This window comes from Cupressus sempervirens, chromosome 3 (genome assembly GCF_028749045.1).
Source record: "Cupressus sempervirens isolate cs-2001-9-10 chromosome 3, ASM2874904v1, whole genome shotgun sequence".
In the NCBI taxonomy this organism is placed as follows: Eukaryota; Viridiplantae; Streptophyta; class Pinopsida; order Cupressales; family Cupressaceae; genus Cupressus; species Cupressus sempervirens.
The window spans coordinates 795,127,859-795,152,917 of record NC_143120.1 but is presented as its reverse complement, the minus strand read 5'-3'; the positions used below and the strand labels follow the sequence as shown (position 1 = coordinate 795,152,917).

The window sequence follows — 25,059 nt, the reverse complement described above, 5'->3', positions numbered from 1 at the left end:
CAAGTTCAGAGAAAAAAAATATCAGAATAAAACTAAAAAAAGGCTTCTTTGATCAAATCAGGGACATTAGTTTTACCCCCCTCAATCTGTAAATCCTCAATCATTTCTTTCTTTTCTTAGCACGTATGATATTAAAGAAATATCTTGATCCTATACCCCCTTCTTTCAACCGATTCATATTGGCTTGAATGTTTTGGGCTTGAATCCTATATCTTTGTAGAAATCTAAGTTGATTCTTAGTAGAGATCAGTAACTGCTCAAGCATGTCATCTTCCCCTTTACATTGAAGTTTTAATCCAGTCTCATTAAGTTTGATTTGTAATTCATTTTCCACCTTATTTCTTTCATTAGCAAGCTTTTTACTATCAATTTGATAAACTTTCCTCCAAGCATCCACTAAAACGTCCCATTGTTCAACTGGTCTCTTGGATTGAGCACACATCTTAGACAGGCATGTCACCATTTTAATGGCATCCTTGGTATCAGAGTCCTTTGGAAGAGTAGAGTTCAGCTTGAAGACTATGATTCTAGATTTACTGTTACTGTCAACACTGTCATGATTAAATAAAATAAAAGTGTAAATAGGAGAATGATCAGAAAGGGAGGCAGGGGACACAACTACTGGAGAGTGCCCTCCCTTGATCTGAAAGGAGAAAAAAGGAGAGTCACCATACACCCTATCAAGTCTGGAGAAGACTCTATTCTTGCCCCCTATTGGTTGCACCAAGTGGACCAGATATGTTTAACCTCATTTCTCCTTTTCTCAAGAGGGTTCTAGAGATTAAAGAAGCTTTTGAATTTAAGCCAGAAATACTGTCCATCACCCTTCGAAGCGTGCTTTAACCCTCCTTATTTATCAAAACCATATTCCATCGGTTAAAGTCACCAACAAAGATCCAATAGGCTTTGGGGATTCTTAAGGAGCTCCATTCCCAGAGTTTGGCTCTTTCCCTATAATCATTCAGGCCATAGATATTACAGATTCCAACCAAACCATTATTACATTTGAGAATCACCACAGAGTTCTTTGACATGGAGAGCATCCATGATCCAAAGTATAGTGATCCCAATTAGGGCCTACAAGGATGGCAATTCCACATTTCCCTTTCTCATGATTGGAATGAAAACCTAAAGCTTTGTCTTAGAAAAATTTCAACATACAAGAGGCGTGAAAACCAACCACCTTAATCTCTTGTAAACAAATAATATCTTTATCTTTTAGCTTATTACACCAACTTCTGAGAGAATATTTCTTGTCAGCCATTTCAAGCCCCCTCACATTCCAACTGTGTATATGTAACATAGAAAACATTTTATTTGGAAGGAGGTTTCTGATTTTTATACAACCTATTAAAGCAATTAGGGATATCATTCTTGTTTCTATCACTGCTGGAGAGAAGTTTTCTCTCATAAGCTTTCCTTTTCTTCCTTACAACTTGAATAAATTGTTCTCTAGAATCTGGATTCAATTCCTTTGGGGTCTCAAATGAGGGAATATTAGTCTCCTTAGGGTTCACAGTAGTACTTTTGATCTTACTGGCTTTCTCATTAATAGATTTAATAGCCAATTGTTGAGCATTCAATCTAGAGGGGATGTTTTTACTAACCTCAACATGCTTTGCTTGTCTTTCAATAACTAGAGTTGTGGGATGAGTCCCAAAAGAATTAGGGTTACTATGATCTGCCGAGATTACCACAAAATCTCTATCATACAAGGGAGTAGAAAGAGTGATAAATTCACCTTTATCAGTAGTTTCCACTTCAGAAGAATTTTTCATTGATCTAGATTGAACCAAACTAGGGTTATCTTTTTCCTCAAAATTAGGCATGTTATTCAAGTTATCTGAGGCATCCACTTTAGGGCCTAGATTATGGGTGCCATCTTTAGGTTGTTCCATAGTCACTTTAGCTTATCAAATTGAGCTTTAATCATTAAGTGATCTTTTTTAACATGCCCATTAAGCTTGCAATGTAAGCAAGCATGAAGGTTGCCTAATAGAGCAATCTCCCATGAGAAATTCTCTCCTTCCAAGTCAAGTGAGATAATTTCTGGAAAATCAATTTCGGGAGATAAAGCTATAAGAATTCTTGCATTTAAATGAATTAGTGTAACCCTAGATTCTTCAATTTGCATAATAGACCCAAGCGAATTTAAGATTTGAGAAATAAAGGGGCAAAATTCTGCTTGAAGGTTCTTTGTTTCAACCTAATTTGGCATAGATCTTTTGTTGATGTCAATTTTTATACCACATAACATATTAGCAATTGAATATCTGATACAGAGTATCAAACACAATTCCTCTCTTGAAAAGTTAATACTCATGGGACATGAGAATAACTCCAATGTTCCTTACACCTGTGGATACTAACTCAGTATATCGATGTGATTTGCTGGTAATCACGTAGGCGGCCTTACGCTATTCATTCGAGGATGACTTGGGTTTTTGGCGAGATGGTTATGATTTTGTATGAGTGCCAAGTGATGTTGATGGTGATAGTGATGGTGGAGGGTGTAGCGCCTGATAATGTTGATTGCACGAGGAGGAGGCAATAATGCCTCAAATGACTTCTACCTTCCTAACTTTCTTAGAGTGAAATCCGACTACTCAACTACTTGCTATTCTACTCCTACTCCTATGAATGGAAAGATTAGCAAATGGACGGGGATCGAATCTAATGAAAGCTTGCTAGCAGCTCCACCTCCATAGATGCAATGATTCAAAGGAAAATAGAACTAGTTTACCACACAAGGCTCTACTAGCGGCTAAGATGCTAGTGGCCTAGTTGTAGATCCCTATCAAACATTCACTAACATCACCATACAATTAGCCATCTACTTCTACTCTAGCAACATGAAATGAAATCCTACTTTAATTTGAGAGATGAGAAGAACCATGTAATACACCAAAATGATCATGTATATCCACCATGCAAGCCACAACAATGAATAGAGATCAATTTTGATAGTATTTTAGCAACAATTCTCCAACATAACTCTCTCACAAATGAGAGAAAAATGGACTTATATAGAGGCCAAAATGTACAACCGACGACAGAGATAAAGAGGCAAAACTGACGATTCAGATTGAATCCTAGGAACCCTAATTAGGGTTGCCACCCCCTCGGCCAATGAGAAGACGCCACCTTGTCAATGGACCAATGAAAAAAGTGGAAAAGTGGCAACCGATGAGAAGGCACCGAAATGGTGGCCAATCAGAATTAGACACTTGTCCCATTCTAGAAGAAAGAGAAATTGCCACTTGGGCTTACATCAAATGATCTTCTAATATAACTCTCCCTTTTCTTTCATTCTTTTATCTAAGGCAATGAACTTAGCTAGCCTTTCGTTGACTTCTTCTGTGGGAGGACAAGGTGTATGCTTTATCTTAAGCTCAACCGATTTCATCACGCTGCTTGCTGCTTGTAGTTTCTTTTCATGATCCTTCTCATATTCTTTTGCATATCCGATAAAGGCATTGAGGGAGGCAAGGGTGCCCAAATGTTTCTTCCTGATGGCAACCTTCCCCAACTCATCCAATCTTGACCCAAATTCTACCTTATTGACGTTCTCCTCTTGTCCACTTGAATTAACCTCTTTGGCCTCTAGCCCCAAATATTTTCAAATCACTTCCTCCAAATTTGCTCTCCTTGAAATTCACTCTTCCTTGAGATTCACTTTTCAATTTTTACTGCCTCTTAGAGCTAGGCCATGATTTGGCTGAGAAACGGAATGAGATCTCCATACTCTGATTTGAAATCTACCACGGTGAGCCTTAATGACTTGGTGACTCCTCTCTTGCCTTTGTGTAGCCAATCTTGCCTTTGTAGATCTTTGCCATGGGGAATTGTCCTTCTTTTAGTCTGTCCTTTACTTGTATCATATTTACTGTACCGACATTGGTATCGGTTATTCACCTCATTTTCGAGAAGAAAGTTGTTTTGGGCATCATATCCTCTTTGTGTTTCATAGTGTTTGTTCCCTTAGGATTCTTGCTTGCATTAACATCTACCATCTTGTCAACCTATGATGGGATGGTGAAGTGGTGGATGATGAATGTGAGAAGAACCATGGGAGACAATGTCTAGAGAAGAAAGAAAGAGAGAAATCTGCTTAAGGACCCCTTTCAACTCTAAATGATTTGAAATTACCTTTACCAATGTTCAAACTTCTTTTGGGATTTAGGATCAGACTTCGAGAATTTCACACCCCTTGCAAATCTTGAGGCCCTAGCTGGAAACAAATCAGAATTTAGTGCTCTGGGAATTGTCCACCATTTGCCAAGTGTTGTTCTTTGAAATTTTGTCCGGCCTAAGGATGAAATTGGTTGTTCCAGAAAATCAAGTTGAAACCTGGTGAAAATAGATTTAACCCTCTCCCCTCTGGCCCGAAGGTGTCAAAGACTTAAAGTTTTCAAAAAAAAAATTGAATCAAAATTTTTGGACAACTCAAAAATTTGCCAAGGCAATATTAAAAAAAAGGGTCCTCAAAGTTTTGGTGCGATGGTGTGAGAACCTCACAACATCTTTCTACGACTTTACCAAAATTCCTTTTGGAGATCATGCGAATGCACGGAATAGAGAATGGCCCACATTCCAAAAGCCTTTTTTGAACTCTTTCCTTCATATTATGGCTTTTCAAAAAAACAACAAACAAATCCTTTTGGATCATTCTGCAAAAACTAAAGTGTATTCCAATTTTTTTTTCCCCCAAACTAAATTTAACCAGTCATCAAAATATTTTTGAGAAGGCAAAGCTTTATGATCTAGACAAATAAAAATGATTGCTATGTTCTTTAACTGACTTTGCTCTACCCTAACTGCCTTAATCATGTCCTCATTGGGAGACATGGTAAGAGTTTTCAAACCAGAAGAAGACACCCTACCACTTCCTCCATTTTCTGTCTCGTCTCCATTTCCTCATCTATCTCCATTGCTTGTGGATCCTCCCACGCCTCTTGGGTAACTTGCAATGAACATTCTTTCAAAAATACCATTAAAACTAGCAGAATCTGGACAAACTGGAATGGAATCCTCTGCCAAACTGCTTTATACGATGACTTCTCACTGTTATTATTATCATGGCTTGTGTTTCCATCATTATCAGACACACTTGAGACTCTCTCCTCCTTATCTTTACTTGGCACTTTCTGCTCACATTGCATAGAATCATAGTTCGACACTTCAATCTCTACTTGCGGATTAGTGGATTCATTAAGAACATTTACCATTAACCTTGGCTCACACGAGCGAGCCAAAGTAAAGGCAAAAGGTTCCTAACACAAACTGGCACACGAACCCTAGACAAAGAAAGACAAAAGCAAAACTGAGGGAAACAATGAAAACACAATAAAAGTTATAAAACACTCATACAAAAGCAATAAGCCACAAAAAAGACATGTAGGGCCAACACAGGAGGCTAGCAAGCCTGCACGCTCTCCAATGGATGCAGAGTTGTACAGATTTTTAGAGCCTTGATTGTTATTTTTCTCTCATATATAATTCTTAATTTGCTATTCGTAGCATATATAATTGTTATATGACCATAAATATGTATTTCTGATAAATTATTTTGCCCAAATTATTTCATGTAGGACTGCCTTATACCTACAAGGTCTTGGATATATGTATGTATGTATGTATGTATTATGTATGTATGTATATTTTAAGTCTTAAAATGAATGTCTTAATATGTATGTATGTATGTATATTTTAAGTCTTAAAATGAATGTGTATGCATGTATGTATATATGCATGCATGCATGCATGTATGTATGTATGTTATGTATTAACTTTATTAAGTCTTAAAATGAAGTTAGATACCTTTTAGAGGGATTCCTTATGAGAAGGGAAATTAACTTACTTTCCACGAGAACTTTTCTCATTTCATATGTTTTCTTTTGCTGCTCTTTTCCACATGTAATAAATCCTTCCACCTTTTCTCGTTTTTTTTCTCCTTTCTTTCATGTGCTTTTTTTATTGCTTAAAATAAAAATAGGAAGTAAAACCATCGTGTCTTTTCTTCGCTAGTTTCATGCCATTTAAATATTCTTGCACAGGGCTGTGACTTTCCAAGTTGAGTGTTATTAATGTTGATTTAGCATTTAATATTAACACTATGTATATTGATTTGTCAACATTAGTATTGATAATTACATACATTTATTGATATTGATTTATTATTACTAATATTAATAACTATATTAATGTTATTACATTGATTAATAATATTAATGTATATTAATTAATTTTATATTGATTAATTACTAGGATTATATTGATTAATAATTTTATTAGTATTGATTAGATTAGTAAATATTAATTTGATTAATATTATTATTAATTATGGATTGAAAAACAATATTATTAGTTCTTGCCATGGGCAAGAATACTTATGCATTCATGTTAGTGCTAATATACATTAACTTGACCAATCAAATCAAAGAATTTAAAAGTTTATATGCAACTTACAATGTGTATATCTAATTTTCATTTTTCTTTATTTTATAAATGACATTTTGTGCTCATTCTATTGGTCTATACTATTTTTGGTAGGGAGAAAAATCAATTTTCCTTAACAAAAATTCACATATTTTTCTAACAACAATGATGTCATGCATTAATGATAGCTTTATCTTTTTTACAATTGTGACAAATTGATTAGAGTTTCCAAAAAGTAATTATTTTATTTTCTACTTCACTGCCTAAGTCATAAATGCATGTCTAATCAACAATAATAACTAAATCATTTTTCTTACCAAAGATTGTAAATATATCAATATATTATTTTTAATATCTTGTGAGTTTAAGCTTGTTTAAAATCTTACTTAAAAACTAATTATCATATCATTTTAAAATACATTTATTTGATTTTTTCTTCACAATAATTTAAAATTATTTTATTGTAATTTTAAAATTAATTTTTTATTCTAAATTATAATTAAATTAATAAATAGCAAAAATATATTTTTAAGAATATAATTATTTGATAAATTTTTAATAAAAATATTTATAAATTTTGTTACAATTTTTTTTTTAAAATTTAGTTTTTAATATTTTCTATTTTCTATTTTAAATATATTTATTAGTTTTAGATTGTCCCTTACTTTTGTCAATCATAAAATGCTAACTTTTTTCACCATATGTTTAACTAGCTATTTTTTCCAATCTTGTTTTAATTTTTTTTTGCATTTTAAAATTTGTAAAACAAATATTATTCTTCAAGCTTGCTAACTCTTTTGTTGGTTTGGATCAAGTAGTCAACAAGTTATTTTTAAAAATTTAATATTTGAATTTATATTGGAAAAAGTAGAAATGAATACTTCATTGATTTAACTCAATTTTATAATTGTTATTTAAACATTTCGTAAAATAACACAATCCTTAATGTTTTTAAAAAAAAATTGTCTTCCAACTATCTCTATTTAGTGTCCCTATAATAACATGTCATTCTCTCTCTTTTAAATCTCTTTATATCTTTCGTATCCTTCATTTCTATCTATAAATCTCTATTATCATTATCTCTCTTTTCAATTTGTCTTCATAAATTATATTAATGTTGATTATTTAAGTAAAGACATAGGAGTATTCAAGCCAATTTTCATACACACACATCAATTATGGTTCATGACAAAATCATTCCATGTATTTTATCATGATGTTCATCATGGCTACACCTAGAGGGTGAACAAGCACAAGCATGGAATTTCGTCCGTGACATCCACCATACATACTCATACAGGATGGATTCATCATGCCTACTCGCAAAAGATAAAAAACTGTCTTACACCTCAAACTTCTCTTTGAGAAGAGTGCATTACCACCTTGCCTATTCACAGAGAGTGGTTCTGCCATACCTATTCGCAAAGAGTGGACTATGAGGGCTTGCGCCTCAAACTTCTCCTAGAGAAGAATACTTTATAACCTTTCCTACTTGCAAAAGGTGACTCCATCATACCTACTCGGAGAGGGTGGACAATTAGGAATTGCACCTCAGACATCTCCCAGAGAAGAATGCATTGCCACCTTGTCTAATCACATAGGGTTGTTCGACCATACCTACTTGCAGAGGGTGGACAATGAGGGCTTACACCTCAAGACTTCTCCCTTTGAAGAATGCATTACCACCTTGCCCACTCATAGAGGGTGGTTCTACTACACCTACTCGCAGAGGGTCTAAGATATATCTCAATGTTTCTTTGATGTTGAGGCTTCCTCTCAACCAAAGCTTCATTCTCCACAATTCCAAACTTATCTCAAAAAATGCATAGACTTCACTTTAGAAAGAGGCTTGGTGAGAATATTAGTCATTTGATCATCAATGCTAATGAACTTGAACTGATTAGCATTTCTTTGCAACATATCATGTATTCAGGAATATATAGGTCTCTGAGTAAAGGCTGTCCAGCCTACACACATAGTACTCCATCCCATCAATCGTAGTCCTCTTATACAAATTTCTGATCACTAGAGAAACCATCTCGACATGGTCTAGTGCCTCTGGACCAATATAACCAAGATCCTCGGAAATCAATTGAAGCAAATCCGCTAGCTACTCCCTTTGACTGACTTCTTCATTCTTCGTCCAAAGATGCCTCTAATGGATGGTCAGACTCACTTTGAACGTTAATCCCTCCTTATTGAAGAAATTCGGAGATGTCTCAACTCAAGGACAACATTGGCAGGTCCCTCTCCTATTTGAAGACAATCATCCCACTGTCATGTCCAGCAGCAAGTTCATCTTAGGATGCACTGGAAGGATCTAGAGTCTATCTTTCACCTTACGAAATATTTGAAAACTCATACGCTTTGATGTAGCTAGAAAAGATAAGATAAGCTAACTTTATTAATGTCCAACAAAAATTGTCAAAGGGACTGCCAAGAGTACAAAAGGAGAACAAGTCAAAGCAAGGGCACCAAACGGTGCCCAGGAGATAAGAAACAAAGCAACCAAGCAAACGGAAATGAATAAGGAGAACAACAGGAACGGGGTGAGGCTCAACAGAGAGACCACACTGCACCTAAGAGGCAGAAGCCCTAGCAAAGAACCCGTGAACGGAAGGGTAAGATGCTGAAGTGAGACCAAACATTGTTAAAAATCTCTATTTATCGTTCTCAGAATACTACCAATTGAGGACACATCTTTTGTTTTGCTATCAACCAATATGCATCCAGCAATGATGAAGACAGTTATTTCCTTGGTGATGAAGCCTCATAAGTCAGGATTCTATGTTTAAGTTAGTTTGAATCTATATTTCAGTTCTTAGAACAGCAGCTAGGATTGTCATTCCTTAATTGTAATATTCTTAGCCTTCCAGGTAGAGATATTATGACTTAAAGAAGAGTTACTGTTCCCTAAGTAGAAAATGAAAAGACTATACAAGGACCTAAGGAGCAGAGAAAACCTTCAAAACTGAATACTGATTTGGATTTTTCACTTGCAGCAAGGATGCACTGGAAGGATCTAGTGTCTATCTTTCACCTTACAAAATACTTGAAAACTTGTATGCTTTGATGTATCCAGAAAATATAACTTTATTAATGTCCAACAAGAGACCACAAAAATGTTCAAAGAGACTGCCGAGAGTACAAAAGGAGACCAGCTCAAAGCAAGGGCACCAAACGGTGCCGAGGAGAAAATAAACAAAACAACCAAGCAAATGGAAGCGAATAGGAGAACCGCAAGAACGGGGCAAGGATCAATAGATATACCACCCTGCTCCTAAGAGGCGGAAGCCCTAGCAAAGAACCCACAAACAAAAGGGTAAGATGCTGAATTGAGACAGCACATTGTTAAAAATCTTTTTTTATCGTTCTGAAATGAACTGGACCAGGCCTGTTGTGTTATCGTTCGTCACCTAGGATGCCCGGTTATGTATTGAGAGCCCCTTGTGTTTTCAGTTGGTAATTGGAGGTTTTATAAAAACTTGGAGGATTTCCCTCAATCCAGTTATTATTACTATTCAAATGAATTGCAATGCACAATAGTATTTAACACCAATGCAACATAACTGGTAAGAAAAGGAATTGAAGCTTCCACAAACACAAGGAACACTGCGAACTTAAACTTTTTATTTGCAACAGTTCCCAATTCCTACAAACTGGTTCTACAAATTACATGCTAATAAGAAATGAACTGCTACCTGGTCACCTGCGGATGTTTCCTGAAGTACCAAGCCTCCTGCTCCACATGTCGCCTACAGAATGCACTATGGCACGGTTGTCTGGTGTGAATTCCAGTATTTTGTCGTGATGTCTGTGCTTTTCACCAAACTCAATTCCCTCCGCGTCTACCAGTGAGCAGAGCTACGCATTCCCAGGATATTAGCACTGGTTGATATGCATTCCATTCCACTGTTGTTCTGCAACTTGGCTGATCTTCCTCACTAATTATTCCAGACCGCTGTGATCTTCCCAATCACCAACATGATGGAGTCTGAACTAACATTCGACACTCCTGAAGCTATTCGCATGGACCTCAAGGCTCTCCAGAGATGGCGTCGAAGTCGTTAGCATGCAGGGTTGACGTCCCACACACCCTCGAACTGTAGCTGTGATTTTTTTAGCGATTCTCTCAAACCATTCTTCGTTTTTCTTCTTTCCCCCATATGCCTCCCCTTTCGAATGACCTCCTTTCATACCTATCTCCAACTGTTCGTATTCCGCAGGAATCCGATCAATGCCCAGAAGTAACACCAAAAGCTAAAATTGGCATCTGCAGTTACCTACGGCGTGTCATGCCCACTGCTCCAGCAATGAGCCTCCAGCTTCTGTTTGTCTTTACTTTCCTTCCATGTAAGCAGCCCACTGGCAACAACATCTCACCCCCATTTGACTTAATCCAACGTCTGCAATGCCAAGTTTTGAATGCCAGGTGTCCCTTATCGTGTGCCCAAAATTAGCCTTCTCGGGACAAAAAATCAGAAGGTAAGCACTGCACTATGATGCCTTACGTTGAGGAGATTACACGTTCTCAGAATATTACCGATTGTAGACACGTCATTTGGTTTTCTGTTAACCAATATGCATCCAGCAATGATGAAGAAAGTTATTTACTTGCTGATGAAGCCTCATAAGTCAGGATTCTATGTTTAAGTCAGTTTGAATCTATATTACATTGCTTAGAGCAGCAGCTAGGATCTTCATTCCTTCATGGTAATATTCTTAAACTTTCAGGTAGAGATATTATGATTCAAAGAAGAGTTACTGTTCCCCAAGCAGAAAACTAAATTACTCCAGAATTGGTCCTAAGGAGCAGAGGAAGGCTTCAAAACTGAATACCAATTTGGATGTTTCACCTGCAGCAAGGTAATAATGGAGTATTAGAAATATAAGATATATCTTCCTGCAACTAGAAAGGTATAATCGTTCTCAGGGACCAAATTTCAAGACACAGTTGTGACCAGCAACAGTGAGAATACTTTTAGTGAATGTGAAGACTTTTAATAATTTCCAGGCCGCAGCCACTCATTCCAAATACACTGAATTTGTTTGCAAACTCCATGCTACAGGGGACAATGGTAGGATGGATTAGTATTCCCATGATAGCATAGAATTATCAGGATATCCAATCTGCATTGAGTCTTTATGCACAATAAAAAAGGTTGGTGTGTAAATCGCGTTCAGGCAAACATGTAGTCACACTTCAGCATTTGGTAGAGGAGGGAAGGGGTACACTATTCAAATCCTTGACATGCAATGATTTCAGAAGCTCCCATATTCTGGAAATGGCCTTAACATATCGTGCTGATATATGTAGCCGCTCAAATACATATATTCACCAAACCCGAAAACTTGAGCAAAGCCTGATAAATATGAAGTTTGAGATGATAGACAATTTGACAAGTATCAACACAAGGACCTGAGTGAAATTGCTCTCCGCATATTGAACCACAGGTTGGCACCACATCATCACAAACATGGAAGGTCACGATCTCAGATAAATAAAACATATACTGGGTACAAACATACAAATGCTTCTGCGAGGTAAGGTAATGTTCTGATATTAATCCAGGACTCCACCATAGAGCACTCTCAATTCTTCAGATGATTTGATTCTATATTTCTGACTCAGGATTTTGTGCCTATTACCATAGATTGCTAGCTCCCCACTTCTGTGTGTATAAAGTGAGATGTGCATGTTTTCTGCTTCTAACCACCTGTCCAATTTATGAGCCGCCTCCATGTCATAAGTCGATTATCCATCGCTCATACCTTCTCCAGTTGTTGAAGAAGCTCCTTTAGACAAAATTGGCAAGCCTTCCACACTATGCCCTGCTTTCTGACCATTCATCCTGTAGTTATAATTCGATAGTGACGGTGATTCTTTCTGGCGTTTTTGAGTCTCCACTGCCCATTTGTCTCTTGATAGAACCGGAAAATGTCAGAGAGAAAGTTCTGCATTCCAGTCCCCGTCTACAGTGCTTTGGAGTTCTGGACCAGTAGCAAGGGATTTCACATCCTTGAGTGATCCATTCTGGAAGCAAGCATATCAACATTGCGAATACATAATGATAGTTGAATCTTTGACACCGTTGTAAGGCAAATTACTTGTAGCAAAGCTCGAAGCATCATACGATCACGGTTGTATTTTGTGCACTTATTTATATTGGCGACTTCCAGTTACTTACAATGTGTTTTGTAGACTCCATAGTCCATATCGCTGCTTTTACTCATCAGTATGAAGATAATCTTTGATAATATGAAATCGAACCTTGTCTTACCTTTATTTGGTCTTATGTGTCCTTCCACACTGGAACAATATGTTGTTGATGTTTGAAAGTAGATATGCTTTGTGGGAAAACACCGTTCATTGTATATTTTCAGAGATAATCTTTGATAATATGAAATCAAACCTTGTCTTACCTTTATTTTGTCTCAGGTGTCCTTTCACACTGGAACAGTATGTTGTTGATGCTTGAAAGTAGATATGCTTTGTGGGAAAACAAGTTCATTGTATATTTCAGGCAATATGCCTGGTACTCTAGAATAATTGTTTCTCCTTGATATGAATTCAGCAAGCTGGTATCAATAGTTGGCTTCTTTTGTGTTCCTTGGACAAAACTGATTTAATATTGCAAGTTTTCGGATCTCCAAAATAATACTGAATTTCCCTTAGCTCAATGTATAGATAAACTAAATCCTATTGAATGCCAATTGTTGAGTGCGTATAATACTGATCGTATTATTGTCTCAATGTCTTATTAAGCTTTGTGCTCAGACGTGTCTACTACTTCCAATTTATGATGGCTTTCACATAAATTTTCTTTGCAGGATTAAGGCCTTTGTATTCTAATTTTTTCTTAACAAACCCGCTCTGATACCATGTTGATTTTTTGTGCCTGTTTACCACAGGCAATGATTTTCCCTCCCAATCATAGACAATCCCCGATTGCCTTCCCCGAGCACTTCATCTTGCTTAATGAAGAAGATGGTATATTTTACTATTTCATCGGTCCTCAAGAGGGGAAGATTACTCTTTATACCAATCATATGAGATTCACAAAGGGACACCGCCCTTCCAAAGTTTGGGCCTCCCATTATCTATAATATAATAATTGTATAAAAATGATATACCAATATAATTATTATATTATTAGTCACAATAATCAATATAACTATTAAATCACAATAATTATATTATGACAACCTTTGTATTAGCTATGTTATCCTGAAGGAATCTGACCATAGCTACAATAGCATTAATAGATCCAATTGGAAGGCTTGCTACCAATAACACATAAATTGTTAAACGAGAACAAAATTGAAAGTAAATATTTTTGGGTGATGCAAGATTGGCAACGACCGAGGGATGCACCTGGATCAACGAAGAACTAGAAACTATCAAATTAGTAAAATTAGGATATTTATTCTAGCAATTAGTATAGAAGATCTTGCTATTTTTTGCTAGCAGTATATAGGGTTACAATATATATAATCAACTAATATACATGCATAGTTTTAGAGTTTCTTGAACTTTATAATGTTTATAATAGTGTCAGTGTCAAACTGATGGAGAGTAGTGTAAAAATGCGTGACATGTTGCCAATACTAGAATGTATTAGGAAAAGCTTATTTATTTCACAAGAAAATTAAGGTTTTTCATTGGAAAATTTCATTATATACTCCCCAAACTACTCTTAAATAAAGACCAATCTGATTTATTTCATTCTAATGAGCATGTGCTAATATTACATTAACACTGTTTGCAGCGTTTGTTGATGTTAGCCCAGAGGAATTATTGAACCAAAATGCGTATGGAAGGAAACAACAAGAACCGGCAGAGAACAATGCTCCTAAGATGACAAATTTTCAAGATCCAACAGTTAGTTTCTTAGTTTCTTTTTGTGACCTATGTTAATAGACCTCTGAAACACAATTATTTTTCTACAATGGATTTTTTTTATTGAAATATTTGACTGAACAAGATCAGATAGTTTTGTTTATTGATATTAACAGAAATTGTGTTTGTATTTATATATATAAGCTGTTGCAAGATCAAACATTCACACAGACAGATGGAGGGACAGCTAGCAGAAGCTCTCAATCTACTGGTAAGTATTGTTTGTTTCTTAAATTAAATACTTCATAATTACATCATTAAGTTTAACCTTTGGTGAACTGTTCTTGTGAGACTTCGATCTTACCGAATTTGATTGTTTAACAAGTGAAGATCAAATTTATGATGTTTTGTGGTAAGTGATGTTGAACTAATATCTATGTAAATTTAAGAGAAAAATTTGTTCCATTGTTTTTGATAATCAACCATTGCTTCACATTAAAGAAGATTGTAGTTATCATAATGGTTATGTCTTCTGAACAATATTGAGCATTGTAAACTGAAAAACATGAAATTTTGAGGCTTGTTGGTGGCGTTTCTACTAGAAATGTTTGTAAAATGGATCAAACTTCGGAACATTTTTGTAAAATGTGGATTCATTAAAACTAAATTTGCAAGAAATAGAAGAGTAAAGAAATAATGGTTTCTCTCAAAGGAGGCTCAAAAGTTGAGGATGCCAGAAATAGTTTAGAAGAACAAAGACATTCATATCATAATTGTACGTTAATTTAAAATACCATCCAATAAATATCTTTTTATCCTTATATGTCATACAATCACAGAGTTATCCATAGCGATAGATGTTTAGCTGTGTGTTATCAACCATGATCTTTTCGGCCTGGTAGTTAGAAGATGCACATAATGTTTCTGTTGTGCAAGCAAATTATGTTAAGCCAGAGATACAACAGTCAATTTTATTAGTGGGAATTGATGGAAATTCAAATAGCACATAATTTTTAATTAGTTAGATATTTTTATTTTGGATCTTTTGGAACTCTTCGAAGGATTTTAATACTGAAGCTAGCACTCTGATTTTTCCATGAGTAGCGTTTCTACCTTGACTCTTCAATTTAGTACCTTGGTAGTTGTAAGATTTGGCTATGGATATCCACCGAAGATCTAGAGGCCTAAGGTTGTGACAAGTGTCATATTTTTATGACATGATAACAAAAGAGGCAACTTTTCAACTACCTAAGGTGGAAAAGTGAAAGTGTCATGTGTTCACTAAAGGTAGACCCCCCTTCAAAGAGGAAAGATGTATAACATGTCTGCTACAGTTGGATCATCCTCTAAAGGTGGAAAAGTGATAAAGCACCAAAGGCGGAGATACCATATAAAGTAGAATGTGATAACATGATAATACCGCCTCAAGTAGAGATGCTTTGAAAAGCTCCTCTGCGGTCCCTAAGTAAGCTTAAGTGACACATAGTTAAGAACTAGGTGAAGAATAACCAAGGTAAAATGTCATAATTACACCAACACCCACCTTAAGTGCAACTTCATGTGAATGTGTGCATAATATGCAGATGGGTTTCAACTACTAGGCCATGTTAGGTACCCATGTACAAATGCAATGCTCACAAGTAGAGAAAATGAGAAAATTTAGTGAGGAAAAATACCTTCCCCAAAGAGAGATGCAAATACAAAATATTATTGAAAAATGCCTTACCCTTTGAAGATACATCCTGCACCCCCTATAGAGCTTACAACTGATGATATTTGTTCTTAATGAAGGTTTTGTGAAGATATTTGCAACTTGCCTTGCTTCATAACAATATTTCTTATCAATGACCTTCTCTCAAGATAACTCCTTGATGTACAGCGTACGGATCTCAATGTGCTTGGTCCTTTGATGGTGAAACGTGGTCTTTGAGATTTGGATGGCACTCTGATTGTCACAATGAAGGATTATGGGTCATGGAGTGGTGAAGCTAAACTTAGTGAGAATGTTTTGAAGCCAACTAGCCTCATTAGCAACATTGACATTCCCTTACTACTCAACCTTAATTCAAGAGAGAGCTATAACCATCAAATGGGGCCAAAACCAAGATGAAAGTTGTAGTCAAAGGTGGACTTAGACTTAGAATCACCAAGGTTATCAACCCAATCTGAATCTATATGACCGAGTTAGGTATTGTTCCTGCTGTATAGTCAATCCCAAAGTGCTGTGTATGTTGGTGTAATGCAAGATGCGTTTGGTAGCTTTCAAATGGAACTCATATGGTTGCTGCATATAACGTGAAACCAAGCCAACCACAATGGAAAGGATTGTTAGGAATGGATACCTTTGTTGGCTCTTGGATGAGTAGCTGAGATGTTGTATTGATGACTAGTTTTGTCATTGATGACAACATATGTTTGTATGATCATGACAGACACAAATTCTGTATATTGCAGGTTGATTATCAGTTCAGCGAGGTTGGTGACTGTATTTTGTATGCGAGCTTAGATTTGTGTGGCAGAATGACACCATGTCTATGTTCCCTGAGTCTTATGTTGAGTTCTGGATGAGTTACAGATTACTTGGTAAAGATTGGTAGCAAATTAGTGTACAAGGAATAACGACAGGGAGTTGGTAGCGTTTTTGCTATTTCTTATTGGTGAGTAGGAATTAATGTCAATGTGCTTGGGATATGAATGTAGACTTGTTTGTGCGTGTATGTTCGAGAGTGTGAAGCACTTGGGTTATTCTGGAAAGGTCGTTGTGTAATGCGTAGTATTTTTTTGGCAACTGATTGTATTATGGAAGCGTGTTCTTTAGCATTATAAAATGTAATATCTTTGTTGTAATGTGTGTGAACCTCATTGTAGTAATTATAATGATGCTTATGAAGGCGTGCGTAAGTTAGCATGGGCCTACGAAATTAAATGTACATTGGGGAATCTCTAACATGCTGATCTAATTAGTTATTTGTAAAGGGTATAAAGGAAAGATGTTTTCCTTGGTTGGGTATCATTATGGTAAGCATGTACATGGGATCAATTGAGTATGATGTTAGCTTGTATGCTCGACGATCAGAGAGAGTAGTGATGATGCTGGATGATTGAGGTTAGCTTCAAAGGAACTCTTTTGGCAAGTTGCAGATCAGTTAGTTCCTGCTTTTGGATATGTTAACCTGAAAGATTGTCTTTCACACTAACTGGAGCATTTAGGCAGTGGGTTGACTTGCTTCCTTTTTGCCTTTAACAAGGTTGGAACCTTCTAATAGGGGCTCAAGGTCTCCTAATAGGGATCTGTCCTCTAATAGGGATTTTTGTACTAAATGCATTGTATTTGACTCCTAACAAGCTTACTTCCTTTCACAAGGAACTTATATATTAGTACATTATCTTGTGGCTGCCATCCCCAACAAGGTTTTCCCTTTGATCAAGGGTTTCCCTAATCAACAAATCATTGTGTTATGGTGTATGGTTTCTTGTTGTTGTGCATCATTGTTTTAATTGTTGAAGAACAAATTTATAGGTTTGGTTTTAATTGTAGTTGGTCACATAATTGATTCAACCCCCTCCTCTTAGTTGTGTGTGGACGTTACTTCTTAACAATTGGTATGAGAGCATCAGGTTCTCTTTGAGATGGAAGCTTAACAACTTGAGGAGATCTATGGCTTACAGAAAGGAGAGTCCTAAGTTTGATTATGGTAATTATGACAACTGGAAGAACAAGATGCGAACACATATGACCCGTATGGGTATTGACTATTGGTTGATCACAAGGGATCGAGTTACTGTGAAGACTGAGAGAGATCATCTTCATGCACAGATAAGGAGTAGAAGATACTCTAGTACTACATGATGATTGCAACGGAAGCATTGATCAATGCCTTATTTGAATCAAAATTCATTGAGGTAAAGGAATTTGACCTAGTACATTATATTTGGATTAAGTTATAGAATTTATATGAAGGTGACGATTTTCCAAAGAAAGCAAAGTTTTAGAATTGGAAAACTAAGAAAATGCGAGAATGCAAAATGACGAGAGTGCTAGAGTATTTGTTTGAAGAATTACAAAAATTACTAGAGGGATAAAAATTTCATGTGGAACTATAACAAAAGATGAAGTTGTTCAGAAGATTCTTGGATCCTTAACACTAGCCTTTGAGAACAAGGTAAATGCAATTGAAGAAGTCATTCCTCTTAATAGGGAAACATTGATTGGTAAATTGCAATCTTTTGATACCGGAAGATTGAATGATGCTTTTCCTAGAGTTAAGACTGCTTTTAGAGCTAGTGCATATAAAAAGAATACTAACCAAGAGTGCAAGTATAAGTAGTAGAAACTTGGAGAATATGTAGGTGAATGGGCAAAAATTCAAGAAGAAAATGGATGAGATGATGTTGATTGCAAAAAGAGAGAAGAGAGGTACAAGAGTATTCAAAGGTAAGTTGCTTACAGATTGCTATAACCATAACAAGATTGGTCAATTTGCATCAAAATGTCCTACAAGAAAACCTAAGGTAAAACCTAGACCTTACAAATCTAAACTTCCTAAAGAATGTCTCTATGTTAGTGATGATGAGATTGAGGTTGGAAATATCAATTTATGGGTAGCAATGATGAAGATGAGATAGGATTTATTGCTATTAAAGAAGAGAGTCTTGTTAAAGAAGAAAAAACACTTGTTTCACATGTTGAGTAAAATACAATAGATTGGATCATAGATAGTGGTTGTTGCCATCACATGACAGGTGACAAGGCAAGTTTGTGGAATTGAAAAGCTATGATGGAGGTCAATGCACCTTGCTTGATAAAAGGAAAAGGTTCTGTATCTCTTGATGGTAAGACTAATATTGGTGATGTATTATTTGTTGATGCACTGAAACATAACTTGTTGAGTGTTGGACAACTTGTGGACAAGGGTTATCATTTGCAATTCATTGATAAGAAATGTTCAATTAAGGATAAGCATGGAAATGAGATTTCCACAGTTACAAGGACAAAATGTTATGTATTTTAGTTGAATCCCCCTAAGATAAGTTGTTTTGTTGCAAAAGTTGACGATAGTTATGGCCTAGGAGATGTTGACATATAAACTTTGATAATATAATGAAGCTGAATAATTCTAATGCGGTAATAGAACTACCTAAGATTGTGAAACCATCTGACGTGATGCCTAAGGAACATGTTATGGCAAAATAGAAAAGGAGTACATTTTAGAGAAAAACATCTACTACTTCAGAGAAGTTGGAGATTGTTCACATAGATTTATATGGGCCTACAAAGACAAGAACATTCTATGTTGAGAGATACTTTATTCTTTTCATTGATGATTTTACCAAGATGATGTGGGTTGCTTTCTTGAGAGAAAAATTTGAAGCATTTGGTAAATTTAAGATCTTGAAGACAAAAGTTGAATAAATCTGGAATGAGGATAAAATGTTTAAGGTTTGACAGAGGCAGAGAATTTACTTCTAATCAGCTAGATGCATATTTTGAGGATAATGGTATTCACAGACGAGCAGCAAGAGCAATGTTGCTTGAAGGAAAGGTATCACATGTACATTGGAGAGAAGCAATTAATATTACAATATACACCATGAATAGAGTTTGGATCAGACAAGGAACATGTAAAACACCTTATGAGCTTTGGGTTGGTCATACACCTATTGTTAAGTATTTTAGAGAAATGTTATATCAAAAGGGATGATGAAATTGGGAAGTTTGATCCTAAAAGTGATGAAGGTATATGTTTTGCATATTCAACTAAGGGTAAAGCTTATAGACGCTATGATTTGAGGCTAAAGAAAGTTGTTGAGAGTGCAAATGTCAGAATTGATGAAAGATTTTAGGTACAAGAGAGAACTTTTGAGTGTGATTTAGAGGATGATTCAAATTAGGCTAGTACAAGTCAGAGATCAACTCAAAATCAAAATGCAAAACATGAACAGTTCTTTGCAATTGATGATGGAATTCAAGTTTAGATTGAGGAACCTAGGAAAGAACAAATAACACATAAGTATGTTGCTAGAAGCCATCCTGATGCACAAATTATTGATGATGCAAGCAAAGGAATATTGATAAGAAGAAAGGTAAGAGATGAGATTTGTTTGATTTCACAAATTGAATCTAAAAGTATGGATGAAGCATGCAAAGATGAATCTTGGAATAATGCTATGAAGGAAGGACTTGAACATATTGAAAAGAACAATACATGGGAATTAGTGCCTAGACCAAAAGATATGAATGCTATAGGAACAAAATGGGTATTCAGAAACAAAATGAGTAAGCAAGGAGAAGTGGCAAGAAATATAGCACGAGGAGTATGTAAAGGTTATTCACAACAGTATTGACTTTGAAGAAACCTTTGCTCCTAGAAGCAAGATTAGAAGCACTATGATTATTTTTGGCTTATGCATCTAACAAAAATTTCGAAGTGTATCAGATGGTTGTTATCTTTCTTGAATGGAGAACTTGAAGAAGAAGTTTACTTTGAGCAACTTGATGGATATCCGTTGACAAAACAAAAGGACATTGTATGTAAGTCAAAGATATCGTTGTATGGATTAAAGCAAGCACCTAGAGCTTGGTATGTGAGGTTGGACAAGCACTTGCTAAGCTTGGGATTTAAGAAAAGTAATGTAGGCAGTAATCTGTACTTGAGAGTTTATTCTGATGGCTTACTAATTTTTGAAGTATTTGGATGATATCATTTTTGGAGGAAATGATGTGGTGAGCAATAATTTTTTTGATAAAATGAAGATTGAATTTGAAATGTCTATGATTGGTGATATGAAGTACTTTCTGGGATTGCAAAAAACACAAACAAAAGATGGTATTTTTATATCTCAAGCTAAGTACTTGAAGAAATTATTGGCAAGATTTGATATGGAAAATTATAAACTGATTGAAGCACCTATGGTAATAGGATGTAAGTTGATTAACAATGATGACTTTGGTAGCACAACTTAGACAACTTTCAAAGTGTCCTTTTTGGCTTATGCATCTAACAAAAAATTCAAAGTGTATCAGATGGGTTTAAGTCAACTTTCTTGAATGGAGAACTTGAAGAAGTTTAGATTGAGCAACTTGATGGATATCCATTCGTAGAACAAAAGGACATGGCACTGTATGGATTAAAGCAAGCACCTAGAGCTTGGTATGTGAGGTTAGACAAGTGCTTGCTAAGCTTGGGATTTAAGAAAAGTAATGCAAATAGTAATCTGTACTTGAGAGTTAATTCTGATGTCTTACTAATTATTGAAGTATTTGTGGATGATATCATTTTTGGAGGAAATGATGAGGCGAGCAATAATTTTTTTGATAAAATGAAGATTAAATTTGAAATGTCTATGATTGGTGAGATGAAGTACTTTCTAGGATTGCAAATAACACAAACAAAAGATGGTATTTTTATATCTCAAACTAAGTACCTGAAGGAATTATTGGTAATAGGATGTAAGTTGATTAACAATGATGACTCTCCTAGCACAAATTACCCAAGATATAGATCCATAGTTGGAGACTTACAATATTTGACCAAACTTGATATTGCTAGTGCAATTGAAATTGTAGCAAGGTATCAAGCAGATCCTAAGGAATCACATCTTGCTGCACTAAAAATGAGATTCAAATATTTGAATGGAACATTGAATATGGCTTATGGTATGATACATTTAATGATTTTATATTGTGTGCATATATTGATGCTGATTGGGCAGGAAACAAGAATTTTCCTCTGAGGAAGGTTAGTATCATGGTTGAGCAAGAAACAAGATTGTATTTCACGGTCTACAACAAAAGCAAAATATGTAGCAGCAACAAACAATTGTAGGCAGAGAATGTGGATGAAACAAATGCTAAAGGATATTGGTATTACATTTTTTAAAACTACTATCGTACATTGTGATAATACAAGTATAGTTACTATTCTAAAAATATAGTTTTACATTCAAAGACTAAGTATATTGCAATTAAGTATATTATTTCTTGAGAGAGAGTCACTGGAAAGGAAATCATATTGGAATATGTGAGCACAAAAGAGTAGGTGGCAGATATATTCACTAAATCATTGGCTAAAGACATTTTTGAGTACCTAAGATGTATGCTTGGGGTAATGGCCTCACCTTGTGTAGAGTAATTGATGTAGTCTAGAGTATTCAAAGCATATTTATTCATTTGGAGATGATGCTTTGTATTGCTCCTTAGAGGGAGTGATTGCATTGTGCAGAGCTAACTGTAGAGCTCTTATGTAATGATCTTTACATAACAGTGTTTGTTGGCACTTGACATGTTTTTGGTTGTAGTTTGACTTGATCCAATGTAGGTACTTTGATGAAGATCGTCATCAAATGGAAATAATTTTAGAATGAGAGAATTTTAGTTGATATATGGCATATTGACACCTTTGGCATTGATGTCAAAGGGGGATAAGCTCAATGGAAAATCTATGGAAACCAATGTGAGAGGAGATCCAGGCAAGAATTTATCAGAGTTGATCAGTGAGGTTGTAGGAATAGGTGAAGACTGTATAAGTTGATGATATTCATAAAATCGTGTTCTATTGGTTACTTTTGGATTGATGGTTTTTCACTATATGTTGCCATCAATGCCAATGGGGGAGATTGTTAGGAATTGAGGCTTTTGTTCGCAGTTGGCAAAGTTGCTAAGATGTATTGACGACTAGTTTTGTCATTGATGACAACATATGTTTGTTTGATCATGGTAGACATAGATTCTGTATATCACAGGTAGATTATTAGTTCAACAAGGTTAGTTGGTGACGGTGTTTTGTATGCGAGCTTAGATTTGTGTGGCAGAATGAGTATAGACATCATGTCTATGTTTGTTGAGTCTTATGTTGAGTTTTGGATGAGTTACAGTTTATTTGGTAAAGACTAGTAGTAGACTAGTGTAAAAGGAATAATGACAAGGATGGTAGCATTTTTGCTATATCTTTTTAGTGATCAAGAATTAATCTTAGCAAGTTTGGGATATGATAGTAGACTTGTTTGTGCACATATGTTCGAGTGTGAGAAACATTTGGGTTATTTTTGAAAGTTGTGTAACGTGTGGTATATTTTACCGGCAGTCAACTATGTTATGGAAACGTATTCTTTATCATTGTAAAATGTAATATCTTTATTATAACCTGTGGGAACATTATTGTAATAATTGTAATGATGCTTATGAAGGTGTGTATGCCTTAGCATGGAACTATGAAATCAAATGTACTTTTGTGTAGCTCTAAAATGCCAAGCTAATTGGTCATTTGTAAAGGGTATAAACTGAAACATGTTTTCCTTGGTTGGGTATCATTATGGTAAGCATATATGCAAGGTCAGCTGATGATGATATGGGCTTGTGTTTTGGACGATCAGAGAAGAGTAGTGATGATGTTGGATGATTGCTTCAAAGAAACTATTTTGGCACGTAAGTTGCAAATCAATTAGGTCATGCTTTTGGATATGTTATCTTGAGAGATTGTCTTTCACACTTGCTGGAGCATTAAGGCAATGAGTCTACTTGTTTGCTTTCATCCTTTAACGAGGTTGGAATATACTAACATGGGTTCAAGGTCTCCTAACAAGGATCTATCCTTTAACAAGGATCGCTATACAAAATGCATTTCATTTGGCTCCTAACAGGGTCAGATCCTTTCACAAGGAACTTATATAGTAGTACATTATCTTGTGGGTGCCATCCCCACTTGGGTTTTCCCTTTGATAAAGGGTTTCCCTAGTCAACAAATAATTGTGTTGTGGTGTATGGTTTCTTGTTGTCGTGCATCATTGTTTCAATTGTTGAAGTTCAGATTTATAAGTTTCGTTTTAGCTATATCTGGTCACAATTGATTCTCTCCCCCTCCCTCAGTTGTGTGTGGACTTTACTTCTTAACAAGGTTAGGGCATGTGTGAGTCTAGTAGATGAGGCTCCCACAAGCTAATGATACAATTTAGGAACAACAAGTGGAGTGGACCTTGTATCCATCTTGACACTTTGCTGACCCTACTCTAACTCTCATTCAATATAGTGATGGATTCTAACATGGCATAACTTAGTAACATAGATTATGACACCTTGGATGTGTAGGTTCTAGATGATTTTTCATATTGCATTCTAATTAAGTTTATTAGATTTCCATATTCTATATTGATAACTCTAATTGCTTTTCAAATTAAATTGTCTAAAAGTTTTTGCATCGACGTTTTGGATCACATTCCATGAACCATTATCAGGATGAGATAGAGTAGCTGAAGGAGAAAATGTTTCATAGAGTGTGACTTGAAACTTCAATGCAAAAGCTTACACAATTCAATTTAGAAAGATAATAAAATTATATTGCATTTTAATTGATTTATGTCATGTGCATCATGTTCTTTCCAAAGGTAGTTCATGGGTTGTTGCAGTTAATGTGAATTTTTGTCATATCATATCAAGTCTTACATGCTTAATGGGCTGAATTAACTTTTTTGGGTGTAGATGTGCCTATGGACCTTGTATGTATATCACCTTTGACCTATTAAGAGTTGTGACCACTTTGGCTTGGACTAGGTGTTGCTTATGAGATTCCTCCTTAGTGTTAAAGGTGCCGTATGATGCCCAAATGGTCCTATTTTACCATCTTTAGGTGCATGAGAGGGGAGTGTGGGGTGGGAGGCATATATGGCCTCATCGCATATACTTTAATTTTTTCAAGCATCTCATGTAGAGTACATTAGCATAATAGAATATGCTAGGGGCAAATGACTCTTCTTTGCATGCATTTTCATAATTGGTTAGTTTATTT

At 35.5% G+C, this 25,059-nt stretch overlaps 1 protein-coding gene across 1 annotated transcript in view; it reads left to right on the top strand.

The window, feature by feature from the left end:
- TIC40 (hydroxyproline-rich glycoprotein family protein) overlaps positions 1-25,059 on the top strand; it is a 156,197-nt gene that overhangs the window by 59,311 nt on the left and 71,827 nt on the right. The window contains exons 6-7 of the mRNA XM_089821947.1: positions 14,208-14,320; positions 14,483-14,549. Coding sequence (XP_089678073.1) covers positions 14,208-14,320; positions 14,483-14,549 — 180 coding nt within the window. The remainder of the gene's footprint in view (positions 1-14,207; positions 14,321-14,482; positions 14,550-25,059) is intronic.